Source organism: Oncorhynchus mykiss, chromosome 4 (assembly GCF_057628025.1).
Source record: "Oncorhynchus mykiss isolate SJ-2025 chromosome 4, ASM5762802v1, whole genome shotgun sequence".
NCBI lineage: Eukaryota > Metazoa > Chordata > Actinopteri > Salmoniformes > Salmonidae > Oncorhynchus > Oncorhynchus mykiss.
In genome coordinates, this window is record NC_143025.1 from 70,963,681 (window position 1) to 70,986,095 (window position 22,415).

The 22,415-nt window shown below is 45.5% G+C and overlaps 1 protein-coding gene across 2 annotated transcripts in view; it reads left to right on the top strand.

Annotated features, from left to right (window-relative positions):
- LOC110522307 (centrosomal protein of 170 kDa protein B) overlaps window positions 1-21,276 on the top strand; it is a 32,407-nt gene extending 11,131 nt beyond the window's left edge. Inside the window, exons 3-20 of one of the 2 annotated variants that reach the window (XM_036975888.2) lie at window positions 2,676-2,765; window positions 5,413-5,491; window positions 5,634-5,692; window positions 5,840-5,951; window positions 7,549-7,653; window positions 7,814-8,341; window positions 8,443-9,725; window positions 10,057-10,245; window positions 10,677-10,800; window positions 10,890-12,644; window positions 16,234-16,492; window positions 16,639-16,810; window positions 17,062-17,100; window positions 17,692-17,829; window positions 18,082-18,170; window positions 18,293-18,386; window positions 18,503-18,554; window positions 18,753-21,276. In XM_036975888.2, the coding sequence (XP_036831783.2) occupies window positions 2,676-2,765; window positions 5,413-5,491; window positions 5,634-5,692; window positions 5,840-5,951; window positions 7,549-7,653; window positions 7,814-8,341; window positions 8,443-9,725; window positions 10,057-10,245; window positions 10,677-10,800; window positions 10,890-12,644; window positions 16,234-16,492; window positions 16,639-16,810; window positions 17,062-17,100; window positions 17,692-17,829; window positions 18,082-18,170; window positions 18,293-18,386; window positions 18,503-18,554; window positions 18,753-19,009 (5,424 nt within the window). In that variant the 3' untranslated portion in view covers window positions 19,010-21,276. The remainder of the gene's footprint in view (window positions 1-2,675; window positions 2,766-5,412; window positions 5,492-5,633; window positions 5,693-5,839; window positions 5,952-7,548; window positions 7,654-7,813; window positions 8,342-8,442; window positions 9,726-10,056; window positions 10,246-10,676; window positions 10,801-10,889; window positions 12,645-16,233; window positions 16,493-16,638; window positions 16,811-17,061; window positions 17,101-17,691; window positions 17,830-18,081; window positions 18,171-18,292; window positions 18,387-18,502; window positions 18,555-18,752) is intronic. The other variant, XM_036975889.2, reaches the window with a different exon arrangement.
- Window positions 21,277-22,415: the final 1,139 nt, after the last annotated feature.

A 22,415-nucleotide genomic window follows, 5' to 3' on the forward strand; every position in this document is an offset into this window, starting at 1 on the left:
TGATAATTTTTGTGTGATTTTGTTGTCAGCACATTCAACTATGTAAAGAAAGAAGTATTTAATAAGAACATTTCATTCATTCAGATCTAGGATGTGTTATTTTAGTGTTCCCTTTATTTTTTTGAGCAGTCTATATAAAGATATGGATGGCAACAATTTTTCACAATACAAGCTGGGTTTAGATACAAAGTATATCTAAAATATATATATATATATATATATAGTCCCTGGCAGTTGCCGTGGCACCAGTTTGTAGATCCCGACGATGCAGAGCTGTCAGCCCTGCAGCTTCCTCTGATCTGGCCAGCCGTTGCCTATAGCAACAGCTGAGGTGGACTTTTTCCTCACACAGCGAATGGTGGGCCTGTTGCTATCCCAGTATAATATTGTGTTATAGGACTAATGCTTCCTCACCTGCTCTTTGTATCTAAACCCAGCTTGTATTGTGAAAAATTGTTGCCATCCATATCTTTCTCCATACCTGCACTTAAAGTCTTCTCATCCTCCTGGACCCCTCTGTAGCAGAGAAAGGCCTTCTCTTCCCCATGTTGTGTGTAATTTACACCCCCTCCATATTGTTGGCCACAGATAATCGGCCTTTGTCCTACCTACCGAGGCACAGCAGTGTCTGTGACTGAGGCCAGCACTATTCATCACCCCCCTTTTTGTTTAGAGGTGAAAGCTACCTCATACATCTGGCAACAATGATGTTATTGTGTAGCTCAAAACACTGTTTTGAATATATGACACACTGGTGCAGTTACACCATTTTATTTAACTGGATTATTGGTCATGATTTTATAATTCATTAAAATCAGATACAATGTGTGTTCAAAAAGGTACTGTTTTATTTCATTTTTATTTTATTTAACTAGGCAAGTCAGTTAAGAACAAATTCTTATTTACAATGCCGGCCAAACCCAGACGACGCTGGGCCAATTGTGCGCCACCCTATGGGACTCCCAATCACGGGCGGTTGTGATACAGTTTTAAGAGACTGCTATTGTGGACACTTAGCCATTTTAGTGCCATGACTGCCATATAGTATTTAGTTCAGTCTTATGGGGCCCCCATCTGAGGTGGATCATAACTACCATCCTTTGTCTATTGTATCAGGCTTCAGTGTCACTAAGTCTTTCATCACTATGTGTTTAACAGTGATTTTTGCAACTAACCCAGCAACTTGGCTAGGCAGAATGCTTCAGGTCACTGTCCGAAGCTCTCTGCATACTTGTCTGGAGAATGACTCCTGTCATGTGGTGGTTGAGTTTGTCTCTGACCCATTTCACTTCCTGGAAGAGACCCCATTGTAGCATTTCCCTTTTCCTTCCACTGTCTAGGCTTATCACGCATCATAGTAGGGATATCTTTTTCAACTGACTTGGCCCACTGTTTAGTACTGTACTCATGAACTTGGTTTGTTGGTGGGAAATGTATTGAGAAACACTGCTCTTTATGAGTGACCATCAAGACAAAGCTTGCCATTGCATTAGTGCACACTGCACAGCCAGGCACCTCCTAGGGTCTGACCTTTGTTGTTCACATTCAGTTGGCATGTGAGTCCGTATAATGGAGGGATGGAGGGAGGGATGAATAAAGACATGAATTTCAACAGAAAGTCCTGTGATGAAAGAGATCGATGTATGGCTGGCCCTGTTTGAAGTGTCATGTTGGAGTAGGTAAATAGGAGCGAGAGAGCTCAGTCACTGGTAATCACCGGTTTTCATTATGAGGACGTTCTGTTCAGGCACAATTGTTAGTAGGAGGATGTGAATGTAGAGTATATTTTCCTCATCATTCATACAATTCACCAAATACCACGAGATACCATTCATTATCTACATGTAAATCAAATCAGCGTTTTTGTAGCGTACACAGATTAGCTTATGTTAAAGCGGGTGCAGCGAAATGCTAATGTGTCTAAAAGTGCAAAACTATTACAAAAATGCAAATACAAAAAAAAAAATGAAGAAATAAGCCAGCCATGTCTAGTGAGTCATCCTCCAGTTCACTTACCTCTGTAGAGGCCTGTTGGGCATGCATCTCTCACATTCCTGAGACAAAGACACAGAATGCGACAAGGCTTTAACATAGTACGGTATAATTGAATTATTTATCCTTAAATGGGTCTATGGTTGCGAGAGTACTCTAACTCTGCATAGTCAAGTCTCACAAACAAAATAAATCATGTGTGGTGAAATGGATGCCACGTGGCTTAGTTTGATGAGGCGTGTTATGGTGAACTGTATTGAATGTAGCTCGTGTTGAATTAAGTCTTTCCCTCACATGTAGTTGAGCTACATAGCTTCTTGGCCCAAGTTTGCACTTGGTTCAGTTCCAGTGGTTCCAATAGGGACTGAATGAAGTGCAGAATAACTATTGTACATATGCACCTGTACCTATAAACTTCCAAGCATGAGAGTATTGAGTATCATACACAGTGTTGACATGTTGCTTACTTCATACGAGTAATGGAGATATTGCTGAGTATTAAAAATAGTCTTCCAAATTGTATCAGTAATTGTGAGGAATTCCAGTCACTGTCCTATATATGTAATAATGGTACTTATTCATGTAGTATTGCATTATTTGAAAACAGATTATAATTGTAGGGTACAGGTGAAGTAAACCTACTCTTTAAGTAACCATCCATGGTTCTCTCTTATCTCTTTCAGTCTCGAAGTGTGGACAAGCAGCACGCCGTCATCAACTACAACCCTGCTACAAATGAGCACCTGGTCAAGGACCTGGGCAGCCTCAATGGAGTGAGTATCCACGGGAGGGAGGGGCAGGGAAAAGTTGAAATGGTATTCCTTTCTGTCTTTGGTACAAGGACTCTCCTCTCTTACTATACACAAAGACAGAATTATATCAGAAAGTCCCTATATGTTTCAGTATTCTATTAAGTAGTTCTAAGCCTGGCATCGTAGATAACCAGCTTAAGCAAGCACTTAATGGCACTTATCTCTTTGACATATGTAAGTTAATGCTAGCTAAAATAAGCAGGGTTAAGCTTCTATCTGAAGATAGTTTATTATTTTCTGTCCGCTGAAACGTAGGCTACTGTGCAGTAATGATGTAAATGCTGTGTCTTTGCTTGTTATGATTACGTACATGCAACATGACAACTGCGGTCCAAAAGTTGTTGCTGAGGCCATTTTACTGAACAGTCAAGGAAATATTTTCCTTTTAAATGGTAAAGGCCTCCAGATAGTGCTGTGAGATGGGAAACATTTGGTTCGGAGCGGGAGGCTAGCTGTTAGATATTTCAGAGAGCCGTTTGTTTTGCTGCTGATGCAGACTTCCCTCCGTAGTAGGCGGAAACATTCCAAGTAGCTTTCACTGGACTGGATTGATCATGTCCAACTAGCACTGCGCTACAGTTAGGCTAAGGGCCTGTATCTAATTGTCTGTAACTACCTGGGGCAGCCTAGTGGTTAGAGCGTTGGGCCCGTAACCGAAAGGTTGCTGGTTTGAATACCCGAGCCAACAAGGTGAAAAATGTGTTGATGTGACCTTGAGCAAGGCACTTCCCCCCCAAATTTGCTCCAGGGGTGCTGTACCACTATGACTGACCCTGTAAAACAACCTACTTCACTGCAACCATCTGGTGTATGTGACAATAAAAAATATCTATCATGCATCATGTGCATCATTACATCTCCAGTTGTTTTCTCTTTCTACAGTGCCTTGCGAAAGTATTCGGCCCCCTTGAACTTTGCGACCTTTTGCCACATTTCAGGCTTCAAACATAAAGATATAAAACTGTATTTTTTTGTGAAGAATCAACAACAAGTGGGACACAATCATGAAGTGGAACGACATTTATTGGATATTTCAAACTTTTTTAACAAATCAAAAACTGAAAAATTGGGCGTGCAAAATTATTCAGCCCCTTTACTTTCAGTGCAGCAAACTCTCTCCAGAAGTTCAGTGAGGACCTCTGAATGATCCAATGTTGACCTAAATGACTAATGATGATAAATACAATCCACCTGTGTGTAATCAAGTCTCCGTATAAATGCACCTGCACTGTGATAGTCTCAGAGGTCCGTTAAAAGCGCCGAGAGCATCATGAAGAACAAGGAACACACCAGGCAGGTCCGAGATACTGTTGTGAAGAAGTTTAAAGCCGCATTTGGATACAAAAAGATTTCCCAAGCTTTAAACATCCCAAGGAGCACTGTGCAAGCGATAATATTGAAATGGAAGGAGTATCAGACCACTGCAAATCTACCAAGACCTGGCCGTCCCTCTAAACTTTCAGCTCATACAAGGAGAAGACTGATCAGAGATGCAGCCAAGAGGCCCATGATCACTCTGGATGAACTGCAGAGATCTACAGCTGAGGTGGGAGACTCTGTCCATAGGACAACAATCAGTCGTATATTGCACAAATCTGGCCTTTATGGAAGAGTGGCAAGAAGAAAGCCATTTCTTAAAGATATCCATAAAAAGTGTCGTTTAAAGTTTGCCACAAGCCACCTGGGAGACACACCAAACATGTGGAAGAAGGTGCTCTGGTCAGATGAAACCAAAATTGAACTTTTTGGCAACAATGCAAAACGTTATGTTTGGCGTAAAAGCAACACAGCTCATCACCCTGAACACACCATCCCCACTGTCAAACATGGTGGTGGCAGCATCATGGTTTGGGCCTGCTTTTCTTCAGCAGGGACAGGGAAGATGTTTAAAATTGATGGGAAGATGGATGGAGCCAAATACAGGACCATTCTGGAAGAAAACCTGATGGAGTCAAAGTCCAGACCTGAATCCAATCGAGAATCTGTGGAAAGAACTGAAAACTGCTGTTCACAAATGCTCTCCATCCTACCTCACTGAGCTCGAGCTGTTTTGCAAGGAGGAATGGGAAAAAATGTCAGTCTCTCGATGTGCAAAACTGATAGAGACATACCCCAAGCGACTTACAGCTGTAATCGCAGCAAAAGGTGGCGCTACAAAGTATTCACTTAAGGGGCCTGAATAATTTTGCACGCCCAATTTTTCAGTTTTTGATTTGTTAAAAAAGTTTGAAATATCCATTAAATGTCGTTCCACTTCATGATTGTGTCCCACTTGTTGTTGATTCTTCACAAAAAATACAGTTTTATATCTTTATGTTTGAAGCCTGAAATGTGGCAAAAGGTCGCAAAGTTCAAGGGGGCCGAATACTTTCGCAAGGCACTGTATGTGGTACAGTGGGTTTTGCCACTATGTTTCCCTGGCCTTAACCATACAGTTACTCTTCTGTACTGGACTGAAATACCACTGACACTATTGCTCTTGTGTTAATTGTTGAAGGTGAGTGGTGCACAGTGTCTATCCCAGTACCTCATGGAGACTGTTGTCTTCATTCTTCATTCAGTATCTCCAGTTTACAGTAACAACCAACTATGTTGTGTTCCCCTCTAGACCTTTGTGAATGACCTGAGGATCCCAGACCAAACCTACATCACCCTCAAACTGTCTGATGTCATTCGCTTCGGATATGATATCCTTTTTCCTCACGCATGTCATAAATGCATAATTCTTGTGCCATGTATGCATAATAACCTATATAAACATCAGCGTTGGAATTTCATTGAAATGTTTGCCTGTGATGTGATTGGCTATTGCCTTAACCTAGTATTTACATTCCCATGTGTACATCCTAGAAAGGAGCCAACACAAAGTCCCAGAGGAGGCACTCAAGGTAAGCTTTCTATGCTAATGCTAACATCAACTATAATAAAACACTAAACCCTAACCTGGACTAGCTTTTCAGACAGTTCTAGTCTACCATCAATTCACTTTACTCTCTTTGGCAACTTGAGTTGTGTTGTGCCTCCTACTGTTTCAGCATGAGAAATACACCAGCCAGCTGCAGTTGGGTCTGAAGGCCTCAGAGGGGAAGATGGCTGAGCACCTGGAGTCCAAGCTAGAGAAGACAGAAAGGAAATCTCTGTCTCAAGGTAAGTGTTAGTGAAGGCTTCAAACCTGTTTAAATGCTATTCCACCATATATTCCCTCTGTATATTTTTCTCTCTCAACAAAGCTCATCACATCCTGGGGTAGGGGGGGGGGGTCTAGATACATGTAGTGCTCATATTGATATACCTGTTTGGATAGCTACATACTTTGATATTATCTTTGAGCTCAAGACAACTCTGGGAATTGGGTCACCATGCTACGTTAAACATGACCTTGCTTGCTTTCGCTTCATCATGCCACTGCTTAATGACACAGCTGTTTAACTTGGCAGAATATCCTAGATTGAATAAGTTTGATCATTCTGCTTATCAATTGTGACTCACTAATACCTGGAATGGTATGGTGTGTGAGGATCATGAGTATTTTAGCCTTGCTTTGCTCCTCTAAAGAAAATTAAAACGTCCCTGTCCTTTGACTATGATGTCAGCGTCAGCTCAACCTCTTTCAGTCAGAACATGTTCCCCTCCACCTCTTTGTCACCCCTCCCCCCCTCACCATCCCTCTCTCTGCCACCCTCTCCCCCTCTGGCGGCTGCATTTGGTCATATAACGTCTCCATGGTGACAGCTGCAGCACCCATAGTCACAGTTCAGCACTTACGGCCTGCTTGATATTTGCTCTATGTTACTCTATGTTATTCACACTGGCATACCCCTGTCAAGCTCTCTGCCAGAGGGGTCATTTCATCCAAGAAGCCATAAACATTACCTATTGACTAGTGGACGCTGATTCAACAGCTTTATCAGGATAGGCTGCGTTGTGCCCTCTCCTGCTGATGTGTTGTCCCTGAAAAACATTTAGCTTGCCCTGCGATGCTGTGATGACATACATATAAATCTCTGGAATATAGCTGAATCCACACTCAAATCAACGCAGAGTTAATCTCCTTGTTTACGGCAGCCTCTGTGCTCAGATAAAACCCTGAATAAACACTGCCTAAAGGACTTCCACTGGATGGGTTGGACACACTGGATGAAATACTGTGTCATAAATAACACGCCTTATGCGTGTCTGATGTTAGCACTTGTCTTGATTAGCTTCAAAAGGTATAAAAAGAAACCCTGAGTGGAAACATGGGTTGAATGATGATAGGGTATATGAAATAAATCTGATACTGAAGAAAGAACAGATCCATAGGGTGTAATATCTAACATACTTTATCTTCATTTGGGTTTGCTACCAGTGCTCCCATAGTATCTAGCTTAGAGATGGATTCTATCATTTTCCTGCAGTCTGGTGATTTGATGTATTCTAGTGGGGTAAAGACAAACCTTGAATATTCTTCCTCTAAACTCCCAGTGGACCAATAGTAGATGGATGACTGCTGCAGTTCTGAAAAATTACTCCTCTCTCATGTGTGTGTGTGTGTGTGTGTGTGTGTGTGTGTGTGTGTGTGTGTGTGTGTGTGTGTGTGTGTGTGTGTGTGTGTGTGTGTGTGTGTGTGTGTGTGTGTGTGTGTGTGTGTGTGTGTGTGTGTGTGTGTGTGTGTGTGTGTGTGTGTGTGTGTGTGTGTGTGTGTGTGTGTGTGCTTGCGTGCGTACGTGTGCGTGCGTGTTTGTGTGTTTCCGTGCATGTTCAGAGGCTCCAACCTCCCGACCCACCCCATTGTATGGCCAGCCCTCGTGGTGGGGGGAGGAGGATGCGGCCGGCAAAGGACAGCACAGGCCAGAGGAGGGTCACCCAGGTCGGTCCCACGTTACTAGAGGTCCTTTCCCTCAAATACTTAACATTTCAAGTGAAAATGTTTCCAGTTTCTTTTTAGGGAATAGAGATTAACAAAACATGGTTTGTGGTTGTCCTTTAATTTGCTTGTTGGTGCTAATTGGTGCTTTATCCGTTTCCAGAGATTCCAAAGGAAGGTTCAGGCTTAGATCCAGAGGTGAATGGCTCCCTGTTAGAGTACAGAGACAATCAGGGCAAGTCCATCTTCCCCTACCACCGGGAGCCTAGCTACTTTGAGATCCCTACCAAGGAGTTCCAGCTGCATCCCAAGTCCCTGGGGGCAGAGCTCCATGAGATCCCCACCAAGGACACAGACACACCCTCTGCACAAGCCCCTCCCACCCCCACCACAGCCAGTCCCCCTGTGGTGCAGAGCCACGCCTCCTTCACCATAGAGTTTGATGACTGCACGCCAGGCAAGATCAAGATCAAGGACCACGTGACCAAGTTCTCCTCACGCCAGAGGAAGCAGCAGCAGCAGGCGTCCGGGAAAACTCTGGCCACCACACCCACTGAGGTGATGTCAGCTGAGTGCAAGGTGGTAGATTGGTTGGTGCACAGTGATGTCAGAATGATGAGGAGACGTCCCACGTGTGAGGATGTTTACAGTGTCAAGAGTGACCAGGCCGTCAACATCAAAAGCCTCAAAGGTCAGAGGGGTACTTTTAGATAAATCTATTATAGAAATCTGTAAGGGGTTGTTTATTTGTTCCCTGTCCCTTATTTGCGGTTTGAATGGTTCTGTTTCTAGGACACCACCATGACGATGGGACCCAGAGTGATTCTGAGGACCCGGTCTTAGGGAAAGGGAAGCGAAGCAAGTCACACCACCGGGTCCAGTCACAACATTCGATCCAGTCAAAGCTTTCCCTGTCTGAGCTGTCGGAACCGTCACAACAGACAGTGCTGTCATACCAATTAGTCAAGTCACAACAGACACAACAGACAGTCCAGTCACACCAATTGATCCAGTCTGAGCAGTCAGTTATGTCAGTCCAGTCACACCAAACAGTCCTGTCAGTTCCGTTGCAGCAGTCAGTTTTGTCACAAAGGTTACTTCAGCCTCAGCCTCAGTTTTCCCCTCCCAAACTGACCCCAGTTTCTCCTGTGGCCCCTGAGAGGCCCCTGTCTCAAAGCCCGCCTGAGGCTCGCTCCCCCACCATGGGTCCCTCTAAGCCCGGCCCCCAGGAGCCCCTCACCCAGCAAGCCTTCATCATAGAGTTCTTCGACGACAACCCGCGCAAGAAACGCTCACAATCCTTCACGGCCAATCCTGCCCACGCAGACTCTTACTCCGCCCTCAAGGCCAAGCTGGAGCGGAGGAAGGGTGGAGAGAGGCCAAACTCCATGCACGGCCACATCCCTCCCACCCAACAGGTGACTGTTCCTCTGAAGAGTCAGGGCCACGGCGGGTCCCAGAGGTCTAGCTCCCTGAAGAGAGAGAAGACGGAGGAGCCCCTGAGTGGAGGCAGTGCCTCCTCTTCCTCCGGTTCTGGGCCTTCCTCTCGCACCTCCTCTGGCATCACCATCAAGCCGTTTGGCAGTGTGGGGAAGAAGACCAAGCTGGCCCAGGAGTTTGCAGCAGAGTTCCTGATGAAAGATACAGTCCACAGAGCCTTGTCTCCCACCAGGGATAAGACGTCTCCTCCTCCCATGTCCGCTCCCCCGGTGATGGTGATGTCACCTTCTCGCACCCACATTCCGTCCCCCTTAGACCCCCCTTCCTCCGTCTCCTATCCCTCCACCCCCTTGCAACCCACTGCGCCACGTTCCTACTCTCCAACTCCTGCCCCTCATTCCCCAGTCCTAGCCATCTCCCACCCCCCCTCCCGCAGCCCTGTCCAGACTGCCTCCCCAGCCCACTCCTTGCCCCCTCAGATGCCCCTGGGTCTGGGGTTGCGTGGAGTGGACCCTAAAGCCTCCAGGGTGGTGAGAAACGAGGAAGAGGACAGTCTGAGTGATGCCGGCACATACACTATCGAAACAGAGTCCCAGGACAAAGAGGTGGAGGAGGCACGCAACATGATCGACCAGGTGAGATTGTAGTAGCCATTCTTCATTTTTAAAGTCTCTGCCACCACCATTATTTTTTGGGGTTGATGGTGGATCTTTTCACATGCGCGTAATTATTGTATGGTAGCTTTTTGGATTCTGACATTAAATGCTATGATTCTAACAAGTGGTATAATTCTACAATAAACCATATAATGCCTTGATGACAATACCTTGACGGACGCATGCTTTGAACATCCGCCCCCTACCCAGTACCCCCTCCCAACCCAGCCTTCCTTCTTCCCCTTGTAAAGTCCCATTGTCCAATCTCTTCTCCTACCTACTTCATGCATGCTCTGTCCCTCCCTGACAGGTGTTTGGGGTCCTCGACTCACCAGAGTACAGTGGTGCCGGAGTGTATAGACCCATCATTAATGATGGCAAGGACGAGCTGGCAATGCTCCGGCCTAGTGACGATAGTACTGTGGATCAAATGGCAGCAGTTTCTATGCATGGCTTTAACCCAGCCACCCTCAGTGGGGCCCCCTCAGGCCCCATCCAGGTAACATCACCGTCCTACGCTACTGGAGAAATAAGGGATCTAAGACATTTGCATGTTCCACCCCAAACCTATGCACGTTAATTATTTGTCCTGCCTTGATACTCCCTTTGGCTTCTACAGTGCCTCTCCTTACAATGTAAGGATTGTCCTTGGAAGGAGATTGAAATTATAGTTATCCTTCAACATTGTGCTCTGTGTAGTTGTATGCAGGGTGGCAGGGTAGCCTAGTGGTTAGAGCGTTGGACTAGTAACCGGAAGGTTGCAAGTTCAAATCCCCGAGCTGACAAGGTACAAATCTGTCGAACAGTGTTGACCCACTGTTCCTAGGCCGTTATTGAAAATAAGAATTTGTTCTTAACTGACTTGCCTAGTTAAATAAAGGTAAAATAAAAAAAAAATGCAACCCCATATAGTTTCCTCCACTGTTTCAGGTGCAGTCTGCTAACAATGCAGCACAGGAGGAGGGGCCTAAGTGGGTTTCTCGCTGGGCCAGTCTGGCAGACAGCTATGCAGAACCGGGCTCTACTCCACCTCAAGGGGAATTTGCAGAGGGAGGTGAGATATCTGCAACCACTGACCGCTCTGCTCAGAACTTGTGTGAGAAAACAGAAAAAAGCATGAATTAAAATGTTTCTCTTTCCTAGATGTGCAGTTGATACCTAGCCACAGCGTGGATAACTCTGAGTTAGAGGGTAGCCAGAGTTGTAGGACCAGGAGGCTGCTTCCCCAGGTTCCACCTGGAGACAGAGACAAGCCAGAGAGCCTCAGCATCCTGATCTACCCAGGTCCTGAACCCACCCTGGAGAGGAGTAGTGGTACGCCCCGGCATCAGGACAACACCCAGAGTCTTTGTGTCCAGGACGATGTAGACCCAGACAGCCTGAGTGACGCTAGCCGCTCTGACGATGGCTCTTTGCTGGAGAGGACCAGGAAGAGCCAGGGGAGGAAGAGTGGCACTGGACCTCAGTATAAGGGTCAAGATAAGCTGTCTCCGACTCAGTCTACCAAGTCCACCTCCTTTTACATTGGGTCTGAGGATGGCAGCTCAGGCAAGCCGGACCTGGCCCGAAGCCCTATTCTTTCTCAGGGGCCTGAGAGGGGGCGAGACACCCCTGCCAAAACCTCCCCCACCACCATCCTCATCAGGCACCTGAGCAGCCACGAGCCCCGGAGGTCGGGCGTAAAGCCTAACAACTCAGCCCCCAACCTCCACTCCCAGCAGGACAAAGACTCTAAAGACCCCAGTAAAGACATCCTGGGGTCCTCCTCGTTCGTCAGGCAGGAGAGTTTCACCAAGGAGCGACCCAGTGATGATGTCCAGATCAAGAGGCTCCCACACATCTCCAGTCACCCCACCTTGAGGGACATTGAGCAGAGAGAGACGACCCAGGACCCACAGCCCTTCCTCAGGGAAGAAGCAGACGCTGTTCTCTCCTCTCTGGAGGTCACGTTCCCTTCCTCAGGTTCCGGACGCAGCTCTAAGAGAGGAGGCTCCTCCAGTCACATGGACGACTCTCTGTCTGGGGAATCAGATGTGGATACAGCCAGCACCGTCAGCCTGGTCAGCAACAAGAACACCCCTGTCACCACAGGCCCTAAGAAGAGGATGACCGTCGGTGGCTTCCAGAAGGAGAGATCTTCCTCCAGTCAATCTGTCCAGGGGAAGGGCCACCGCCAGCTCACGGCCCGCGAGCGTCTGTCAGAGAAACGCCGCAGCCACGTGGCAGCCAGTGATAACTCCAGCTGCAAGGCCGAACAGGCCAAGCGCTTCCAGATGCGGCGCAGCGTGGGGAACCGCGGCTCCCTGGACCTATCAGAGGGCCAGCAGGGTTCTGGTCAGCACTGGCCTGACACTGCCTCTGACCATGACACCGGTCCCCGCCCCACCAGCCGTAACAAAAAGCTCATAGCACCCCTACAGAAAGAGGACAATGGGAAGACCGCCAAGAGTGCAGCACAGCAGGCACTGATCCGCTCCAACAGCCTGTCAGCACCAAGGCCCACCCGGGCATCCATGCTGCGCAGGGCACGTCTGGGAGAGACTTCTGACAACGAGGGAACTGAGACAGACCGGGGGTCCCAGAACTCAGACCACATTGGTGCCTCCAGCAAGGTGTCTGCTGATGGGAAGAAGCTCCTCTCCAGACTGGACATCTTGGCCATGCCCAGGAAGAGAACAGGCTCCTTCACTACGCCTAGTGACAACGAGTCCTCCACCACGACCCCTACAACCCGGCCTGGCTTCTCCAACAGGAGTGCAGAATCAACTGGGCCTATCAGGAAGACATCAGTGGGTGAAACAGGGGCCAAGCAGGGGGCCACAAGAGGGGTCGGAGCCCCCGTGAAGCAGCTCCTCACCCGCACACGCTCCAACGGGGCTAAATACTCCAGCACAACCAGTGAGTATTATAGTCACAGTTCCCATCAAGTAACTTGCTCAAACACTGCAGAGAACACATTTTTTATCCTGAACTGTAAATCATGATTTAAAGGTAATATACTCTTATCATCAGATTATTGAAACAGAGCCTGACACTGAGTTGAAGTGACCTTTTCCACCCTTCATAGTGAATGTGACTCATTGTCCTTGGTGAGATGCATGCAGGTATGCTGTATTGTGGCTTGTCCTGTAGGAACTCAGTGTATTCGCTATGAAGCAGTGTGATGATGTCCTCTGCTGCCTGCTGCGGTTTCCATAGAAACACAGCTCCTGGCCGTACTTCATCACACAGCTATTTTTTGATGTGCATGTAAATTATTGTTAAACCCATTTGGAACCATATTATGCATACAGTGCATTCTGAAACTATTCAGACCACTTCAATTATTCCACATTTTGTTACTTATAGCCTTATCCTAAAATAGGTAAATATTTTCTTTCCTCAATTTACACACAATACCCGATAATGACAAAGTGAAAAACAGTTTTTTTGTATATATACACTGCTCAAAAAAATTAAGGGAACACTTAAACAACACAATGTAACTCCAAGTCAATCACACTTCTGTGAAGTCAAACTGTCCACTTAGGCAGCAACACTGATTGACAATAAATTTCACATGCTGTTGTGCAAATGGAATAGACAACAGGTGGAAATTATAGGCAATTAGCAAGACACCCCCAATAAAGGAGTGGTTCTGCAGGTGATAACCACAGACCACTTCTCAGTTCCTATGCTTCCTGGCTGATGTTTTGGTCACTTGAATGCTTGCGGTGCTTTCACTCTAGTGGTAGCATGAGACGGAGTCTACAACCCACACAAGTGGCTCAGGTAGTGCAGCTCATCCAGGATGGCACATCAATGTGAGCTGTGGCAAGAAGGTTTGCTATGTCTGTCAGCGTAGTGTCCAGAGCATGGAGGCGCTACCAGGAGACAGGCCAGTACATCAGGAGACGTGGAGGAGGCCGTAGGAGGGCAACAACCCAGCAGCAGGACCGCTACCTCCGCCTTTGTGCAAGGAGGAGCAGGAGGAGCACTGCTAGAGGCCTGCAAAATGACCTCCAGCAGGCCACAAATGTGCATGTGTCTGCTCAAACGGTCAGAAACAGACTCCATGAGGGTGGTATGAGGGACCGACGTCCACAGGTAGGGGTTGTGCTTACAGCCCAACACCATGTGGGACGTTTTTCATTTGCCAGAGAATACCAAGATTGGCAAATTCGCCACTGGCGCCCTGTGCTCTTCACAGATGAAAGCAGGTTCACACTGAGCGCATGTGACAGACGTGACAGTCTGGAGACGCCTTGGAGAACGTTCTGATGCCTGCAACATCCTCCAGCATGACCGGTTTGGCGGTGGGTCAGTCCTGGTGTGGGGTGGCATTTCTTTGGGGGGCCGCACAGCCTCCATGTGCTCGCCAGAGGTAGCCTGACTGCCATTAGGTACCGAGATGAGATCCTCAAACACCTTGTGAGACCATATGCTGGTGCCGTTGGCCCTGGGTTCCTCCTAATGCAAGACAATGCTAGACCTCATGTGGCTGGAGTGTGTCAGCAGTTCCTGCAACAGGAAGGCATTGATGCTATGGACTGGCCCGCCAGTTCCCCAGACCTGAATCCAATTGAGCACATCTGGGACATCATGTCTCACTCCATCCACCAACGCCACGTTGCACCACAGACTGTCCAGGAGTTGGCGGATGCTTTAGTCCAGGTCTGGGAGGAGATCCCTCAGGAGACCATCCGCCACCTCATCAGGAGCATGCCCAGGCGTTGTAGGGAGGTCATACAGGCACGTGGAGGCCACACACACTACTGAGCCTCATGTTGACTTGTTTTAAGGACATTACATCAAAGTTGGATCAGCCTGTAGTGTGGTTTTCCACTTTAATTTTGAGTGTGACTCCAAATCCAGACCTCCATGGGTTGATAAATTTGATTTCCAATGATAATTTTTGTGTGATTTTGTTGTCAGCACATTCAACTATGTAAAGAAAAAGGTATTTAATAAGAATATTTCCTTCATTCAGATCTAGGATGTTATTTTTTTGAGCAGTGTATATTTTTTTGCACATTTACTAAAAATAGAAAATAGAAATACCTCATTCACATATGTCTTAAAAAATATATAAATATTAGGAAGAGCAATGTCGGAGTGGCATTGACTAAAATACAGTAGAATAGAATACAGTACATATGAAATGAGTAAAGCAGTATGTAAACATTATTAAAGTGACCAGTGATTCCATGTTATGTATACAGGGCAGTACCCTCTAAGATGCAGTGTTGAGTAACCGGGTGGTCGCTCCGAGACAGGATTGTGTCGATTCACAGATCTGGGGAAGGGTACCAAAACATTTCTGCAGCATTAAAGGTCCCCAAGAACACAGTGGCCTCCATCATTCTTAAATGGATGAGGTTTGGAACCACCAAGACTCTTCCTAGAATTGGCCGCTTAGCCAAACTGGGCAATGGGGGAAAAGGGCCTTGGTCAGGGAGGTGACCAAGAACCTGATGGTCACTCTGACAGAGCTCCTGAGTTTCTCTGTGGAGATGGCAGAACCTTCCAGAAGGACAACCATCACTGCAGCACTCCACCAATCAGGCCCGTATGGCATAGCAGCCAGACAGAAGCCACTCCTCAGTAAAAGGCAAAACAGCCTGCTTGGAGTTTGTCAAAAGGAACCTAAAGGACTCTGAGACAATGAGAAACAAGATTCTCTGGTCTGATGAAAACAAATTGAACTCTTTGGCCAGAATGCCATGGGTCACATCTGGAAGAAACCTGGCATCATCCCTATGGTGAAGCATGGTGGTGGCAGCATCATGCTGTGGGATGTTTTTCAGTGGCATGGACTGGGAGACTAGTCAGGATCGAGGGAAAGATGAATAGAGCAAAGTACAGAGAGATCCTTGATGAAAACGTGCTCCAGAGCACTCAGGTCCTCAGACTGGTGTGAAGGTTCACTTTCCAACAAGACAACGACCCTAAGCACACAGCCAAGATAACAAAGGAGTGGCTTCAGGACAAGTCTCTGATTGTTCTTGAGTGGCCCAGCCAGAGCCTGAACTTGAACTCAATCGAACATCTCTGGAGTGATCTGCAAATAACTGTGCAGTGACGCTCCCCATCCAACCTGACAGAGCTTGAGAGGATCTACAGAGAAGAAATGGTAGAAACTCCCCAAATACAGGTGTGCCAAGCTTGTAGCATCATACCCAAGAAGACTCAAAGTTGTAATCACTGCCAAAAGTGCTTCAACAAAGTACTGAGTAGAAGGTCTGAATACTTTTCAAATGCACTGTAGATGGTGTATTATGTACTTATGTATCAGTATCAATATTGTGGAGTAATCCCAAGGGTCTGGCAATGAATAATGTTGTTAATGTGAATGACTAGTCTACTGTTACGATCTTCCTATCTGAGAATTTATTTAGAGTGTACTATTTTATTTATTTTTTTCTGGGAGAAATAATCCTGTAATTTAATGAGGTTGGTCAAATGAACCAATGAGGTTGGTCAAATGAACCGTGCTGTTTTCTGGTAGGTTCCCGTCGAAGGCAGAAAGGTTCAGACTATACCTCCACGTCTGAGGAAGAATATGAGGCCAGCTCTGGAACCCCCAAACACAAACGCTCCTCCCACACGTCTGCTGCCACACAGACCCCCCGGGCTCAGAAGGAGAAGGCTGCAGTAGCAGCAGTCGCTCGGTCCAAGTCCGGCTCACTGGAGACTGAGGAGGACGAAGTCCAGAATGAGACTGACCACTACCAGAACTGGACCACACACAGCGCCGAGATAGCAAAGTAGGGTGACATAATGGCACTAACTATGGGTTGACTGTGTATCACCTGAAACCACTTACTGAGCCTCATGATTGAAAGCTGTGGAACATGCATTCTGTACGTATGTATTTTTTAAATGGTCATGACTTGTGTTTGTGTCTTCCCAGGCTCAGTCAGGACTTGGCCAAGGACCTTGCCATTCTGGCCCGTGAGATCCATGAAGTGGCGGGAGATGGGGACTCCCAGAGTTCCTCTGGAATGGGCACAAACCCCTCCCCCAGCTCTGCTCCCAACACACCTGGGCCCGCCTCCACCATCCCCATCTCTAGCCGGGAAGAGGTGTGCCCGCCCACTACCCATAATGCACTTCAAATATGCCCTTCTAGCCTGTACCTCACATTATTTCCATCCTGCTGTAATGTTCCAATGCATAATACAATGGCACTGCAGCCTATGGGATTTTTTTTTTTTAACCAATGTGCCACTAAATATTTTACATCAATATTCTGTACAGGCTCAGTGACAAGTGCAAAGGATCCCTTATCATGTCTTAGATTCTCATGAGCATGTCTCTGTTCTCTACTGTACAGAGGCCATATACATCTTTGCGAGGGGTCCTCCCATCTCAGGTGCATACCTCAGATACATTAGACAGTCTCTCTCTCTGTCTCTCGCTGTCCTGCAACGGTTTCTATTTCTTTCCCTTCACCTCCGTGCTCTCACACAAGTCATGCTATCATCACTAATCCAAACACTGCTATTTTGTTGGATTGTCAAGCTACAGATTCTTATATTTTATGACACTGGGATCTTCTATGTTTCTAAGGACCTTCTATGGTGACAGCTTTTCAGGAACATAAAACCTGCCTGCCACTGTCTCACTACAGACTTTCACTGCAACTCTCACTGTAACAGGCACATTTTCACGTTTCACTAATGTAACTTTGTTCCGGCTTGTATCCCAGCAAAACTAAAATTCACTGCTCACAGTTCAACTGCTCTCACCCCTGCATGTTGCCGTGGAGCATGTGATCACAAAGCACTAGTCACTCTGGTTGATTTTTCTCTAGGACAGTAAAACAAAGATATTCTTACTTCTTATTCTCGTTGTGCCCTTGAAGTACAGTAGAAGGTCTTGAGGCACTGACTCCCTCAGTAGTCGTGGCCATGTCAGTTGTTCAGAAAGGGCGGACCATGCACTGATTCTATTCTCTTTCCAGCTGGTCCAACATATCCCTGAAGCCAGCTTAAACTACCAGAAGGTTCTACTATCGCCAGGTTCTACCGCTGTCATGGACCTGGATCCTAACATGAATGACCAAGACCCAAGCTCTAAGCCACGGTGGAACCGTGAAGAGGTCACTTTCCTGTTAACACTTGTTTGTCCCTTTTAGAATAGTACTTTCACTACCTATCAATGATTTGGAAACCTAGGAATATAACAAATAGCAAAGCTGGCTCATGCATAAACAAACTGGCCATCAGGCTACACAAAAGGATCTGTTGCAGTTAGTTTTGGTCTGCTGGGAATTAGACTAAAGTATATTTAGGAGGGTGAAACTACTTTGGGAATACTTGAGTGTTTGACGTCCGCCATTTTCTCCCTCCAGGTGATTTTGGACAATCTGATGTTGAACCCTGTTTCTCAGCTCTCTCAGGCCATTCGGGAGAACACAGAACAGCTGGCTGAGAAAATGAAGTAAGGGAACTTGATGTACCTCAGAGCTCTCACCTTGTGTTTCTGTTAAAAATAAAAGAGCTAATCCATTATTTCATCTCTGCTTGGCTCAGTTAGATTATACTTAGTCTTTTTTCCGTCAGGGTTTTATTCCACAATAAGACTGAGGCCTGGGAGGAGATTGAAGCGAAGATCAATGCTGAAAACGAAGTACCCATCCTAAAAACATCAAATAAGGTACAACATTTGTAGCCAGCCACACATCTTACATTGGTAGACATTTTGGTGTAAAACTGAGGTCATCATATATGGGAAAATGTTTAATTGTCATCATTTTAATTCTACTCTCACAGGAAATCTCCTCCATCCTGAACGAGCTGAGAAGAGTACAGAAACAACTAGAAAGTAAGAGTTACACATGGCTCGTTTTTTGTTTTGTTATAATCTTCCTAAAATGGATTGGGAGTGTAATGTTGAATTGCTTGTCCTGAACGGCCTCATATCTGCATAACATATTCAGAACATCTAAATAAAGCTGAAAGCATATGATCCAGTTGGCCAATGAAATTGAATAGAACACTGAATGTTACTTTGGTTCTGTAGTGATCAACAGCATTGTGGAACCTGGTGGAGCTGGAATTGGGAAACCTAAGGTGGCAGCGGTGGCTGCTGCTACTTCTGCTGGACAGGCCACCAGGTCCCCCTTAAGGCAGAAGAAAGCCCCAAGTAAGCCCACTGGGCCTGGGGACAGACAGCGTGGTGCCAGCCCCTCTACCAGCCCCACCACCTCCAAACACAACACCAACGAAAGCACCAAGAGGTCCACTCGAGGACACAAAGGGGCAAACGTTGTGGCCTGATCAGTGATCCCAGGGCTCTGTAGCATCTCTTGATGGTTATAATATAAAACCATCATGACACAGTATACTGTACATGGGTCTTGACTGGTAAAGGTGTAACTGAGTACCGCTGTTTAGAATTGCTTCTTCCACATTGCACAAGCTCAAAGTAAAAGGAGGCAAAGCTGGGTAAAAGAAGTGGTAACTTGTTGCTTGCTTTAATAAGTGGATTGTGGACAAAATAATGTCCATATGCCTTGTCTACTCTACTCTACTATGTGTGATGTGTGGTTGCCCAGTACTGTAGGCTTGGCCTAGTCTGGGTACCAGTCTTTTCAGCTAACATGCAGCTCTTAGCCACTCCTGTCATTTGGCAAATGATATGACTGGCAAGGAGTGGAATGTTATAGCTGATCAGACAGCAACCAGGCTAGGTTTGGCAAGATGACCAAGATAAGACAGGCTACATCCTTGCCCATTCTTTGTTACCATAGTGATGATAATCATAATAAAAACACTACTAGTTGTCCATGAGAACATGTGCTGGACTGCTTCAATATTATGGCAGAATTAGAGAGGGTGTTAGTGGTGTTATGTGCTTGTCTTGTAAAATATGATTCATGAAATGTTCCTGAGCGACTGGGACATTTTACTGCTTGGCAAAAAGCTACTGCTGAATGAACGGACCACCACTCTTACTTTTTAAAAAGTTGATTGTCTGATCGTGAAAATTCTTAAGATGTGTTCTATATGAATGTTGTGTGTAGAGAATGTTAGGATAGTGTATCAGAATGTTTGAGATTCCAAATAAATACAGTATACAATAAACAGCATCAGAGGGAGGGGAAAAACATACTTGGCAAAACATTTTCATATGCTGTCATTTTGAATGAATGAATTTGTTAATTCAGGTCAAACAACTATGAGGTATTATTTAAGTCCTCCATTTTGTCATTCTCTACCAAGCTTTGGATGACGCTGTATCAATGATGAAGCTTTATGGTTGTGATTTCATGTTATTGGCAGTGACACTATATTTCTGTCAGGGTAGTCGATAGTATGGTACTGATGTAGCTTATTCTGGTATGTCTGAAGGAGAGAACGCTTAACGATTCAAGAGTGAAGCGATTAATTAACCTAGATGCTTCAAATGAGTAAATTGCCCCAAATTGACTGTATCGTAGTGTGCTAGCTTTGTAAAAGATAGAATGGAGCAGTTCTTTATTGTCCCCTGTATGTGTGTGTGTCACAGGAGGTTGGTGGCACCTTAATTGGGGAGGACGGGCTCGTGGTAATGGCTGGAGCAGAATCAGTGGAATGGTATTCCATTTGCTCCGTTCTGTTATCATCAGCCGTCCTCCCCTGGTGTGTGTGCACTAAGAGCACTTGTGAGTTCTGTATCTGTTGTGTGCTGAGCCAATGTCACAGTTTATTCCCGCCGTCTGCCAAGGTAGCTGGGATAGGTGGGAATGTGTGCGAAGAATGCTGTAAGTTAAAGAATAAGAACTGACAGAAAAATATTTTGTGAAAGTGCATGTGTACCATAATTATGTAGTTTAGTTGGGTTCAGGCTAGTTCACCAAATGTGCACTTTTTCATTGAGATACACCTCATAACCCATGGGTGGAACTGAAAATAAAGCAGTATCTTTAATTAAGCAGTAAATACAATGACTTGTGGCTGAAATGTAGATTTCGCAATGTTTTAACTTTCAAGGGCAGGCTGTTTTAGGGTAGTGCTTATCAGTTTGATTTCTGTCAAGTACTTAAGCCTACAACAGACCATATCTATGCTAAAAGCAAAGCTTTTTTTTAACAATCATTAGTGCCATGGTGTTCACTGACCTTGAAGCCATTGAGAATGTATGGATTTGTCATCTACCCAGAACAGACATCTGACTATCGCGCTGATTGTCACTTCTGCTGCTACGGGTGATGTCAGCATTGAGCTACTTGCTTCTAAATATACATTTTGTTACAATGCATGCAACTCAAATATAAGCTGTATTAAAAATTGTTTAAAAAATTACTGCAAAGTGCAAACCAAACTTTATGTGAATATTTGTCAGGTATATGTCAAAAGTTTTTTTTTTTTCTATGACTGAGGTTATGGTCAGACTGAAGGCTACAATGTTGTTTCTAAATTAAACGGTTATGTTCTTCCAGATTTATTTAATTATTTTTGTTGTACTGAATATATTTATAGATGTCATGGACCAGTTTGTTCATCATCATGAACATTGATTTGTACCATCATATAATTTGTAATAAACTGATTTCAGTCATAAATGTATTTTATTCCAGATGTTATATTCAACAAAAAGTTGATGACATACAGAACAATTACACTAGTACACTACATCACATTGTTAGTAGACGGTACATTTTGGGAGGCAATTTGTCTAATGTTCCAGCTTAAAGTGAATGCAACAGTGCTATTGGTCTGGGTTTTCCAAGACTAGCATTGTGGGTAGGCCTACACTTTGGGAAGGACTTGGGAACAAAAGGTAAAATCTTAGATTATTCTTGTTCTGATGGGAGGCATTGCAACATAACTGTTCCAATAGACTAAACCATGCCTGCCCTTCTTGGGTCATGGGCGTCACATCACACTGTGGATTACAGATGTCTTGGGCCAGTCCCACAAGTCTCAATCTCTGCTACTGTATTTGACAATAGCTGTCCAATGATTCCCAACCAAACAGAAATGTAGCAATTTTGTCAAGAATGTTATTAGTTGATAGCCTAATATTGCCTCAGGTGTACAAAGCATGGGGCGATAGGTAGCCTAACAGTTAAAGGCGAGCCTCCAGCCGAGGGTTGCCAGTTCGAATCCTGGGTTTGATGGGAAATATCAGGTGGTAAGTAAACTGGCAACCGGAAGGTTGTTGGTATCAAATCCTAGATGCCATTGCCTGCTGTTGTGCCCTTGAGCAAGGCACTTAAACTTCCCACAACAACTGCTCCACTAGTGCCCAGTGGCAGCCCCCTGCTCCAACCTGTATGTATGTATGTGTTTTTCAGAGGAGTTGAGTAAAAGCAGAAGTCGAATTTCAATCGTGTCTTGTGTACATTTGATGAAGAAAAGTGCTCTTAAAAGTAGATTTAGTGAAATTACTTGTCAGGAGCAGCACAGGTGAAAATGGGCGCGTTCAAGCAGATCACTTTTGTCAAGTTGGTGACTGTCGTTGGTCACCACCTTCCAAAGTGTGTTGCATTACGGGGATGAACATTTTCCCATTTGTGCCTACATGAACTTCAAAAACTGTGATTAATGGTCATGAAGTTTCTGTACTTGCTCTTTACCAACTTCATCCTACAGCCATCACCTGCATCGTGGCTCTATAATCAACCACTTTTTGTCTTCTCACGCTAGTGTTAAAGACATCACTGAAACCAAGTTTGACGTGATTCATGTCTACAGCGGA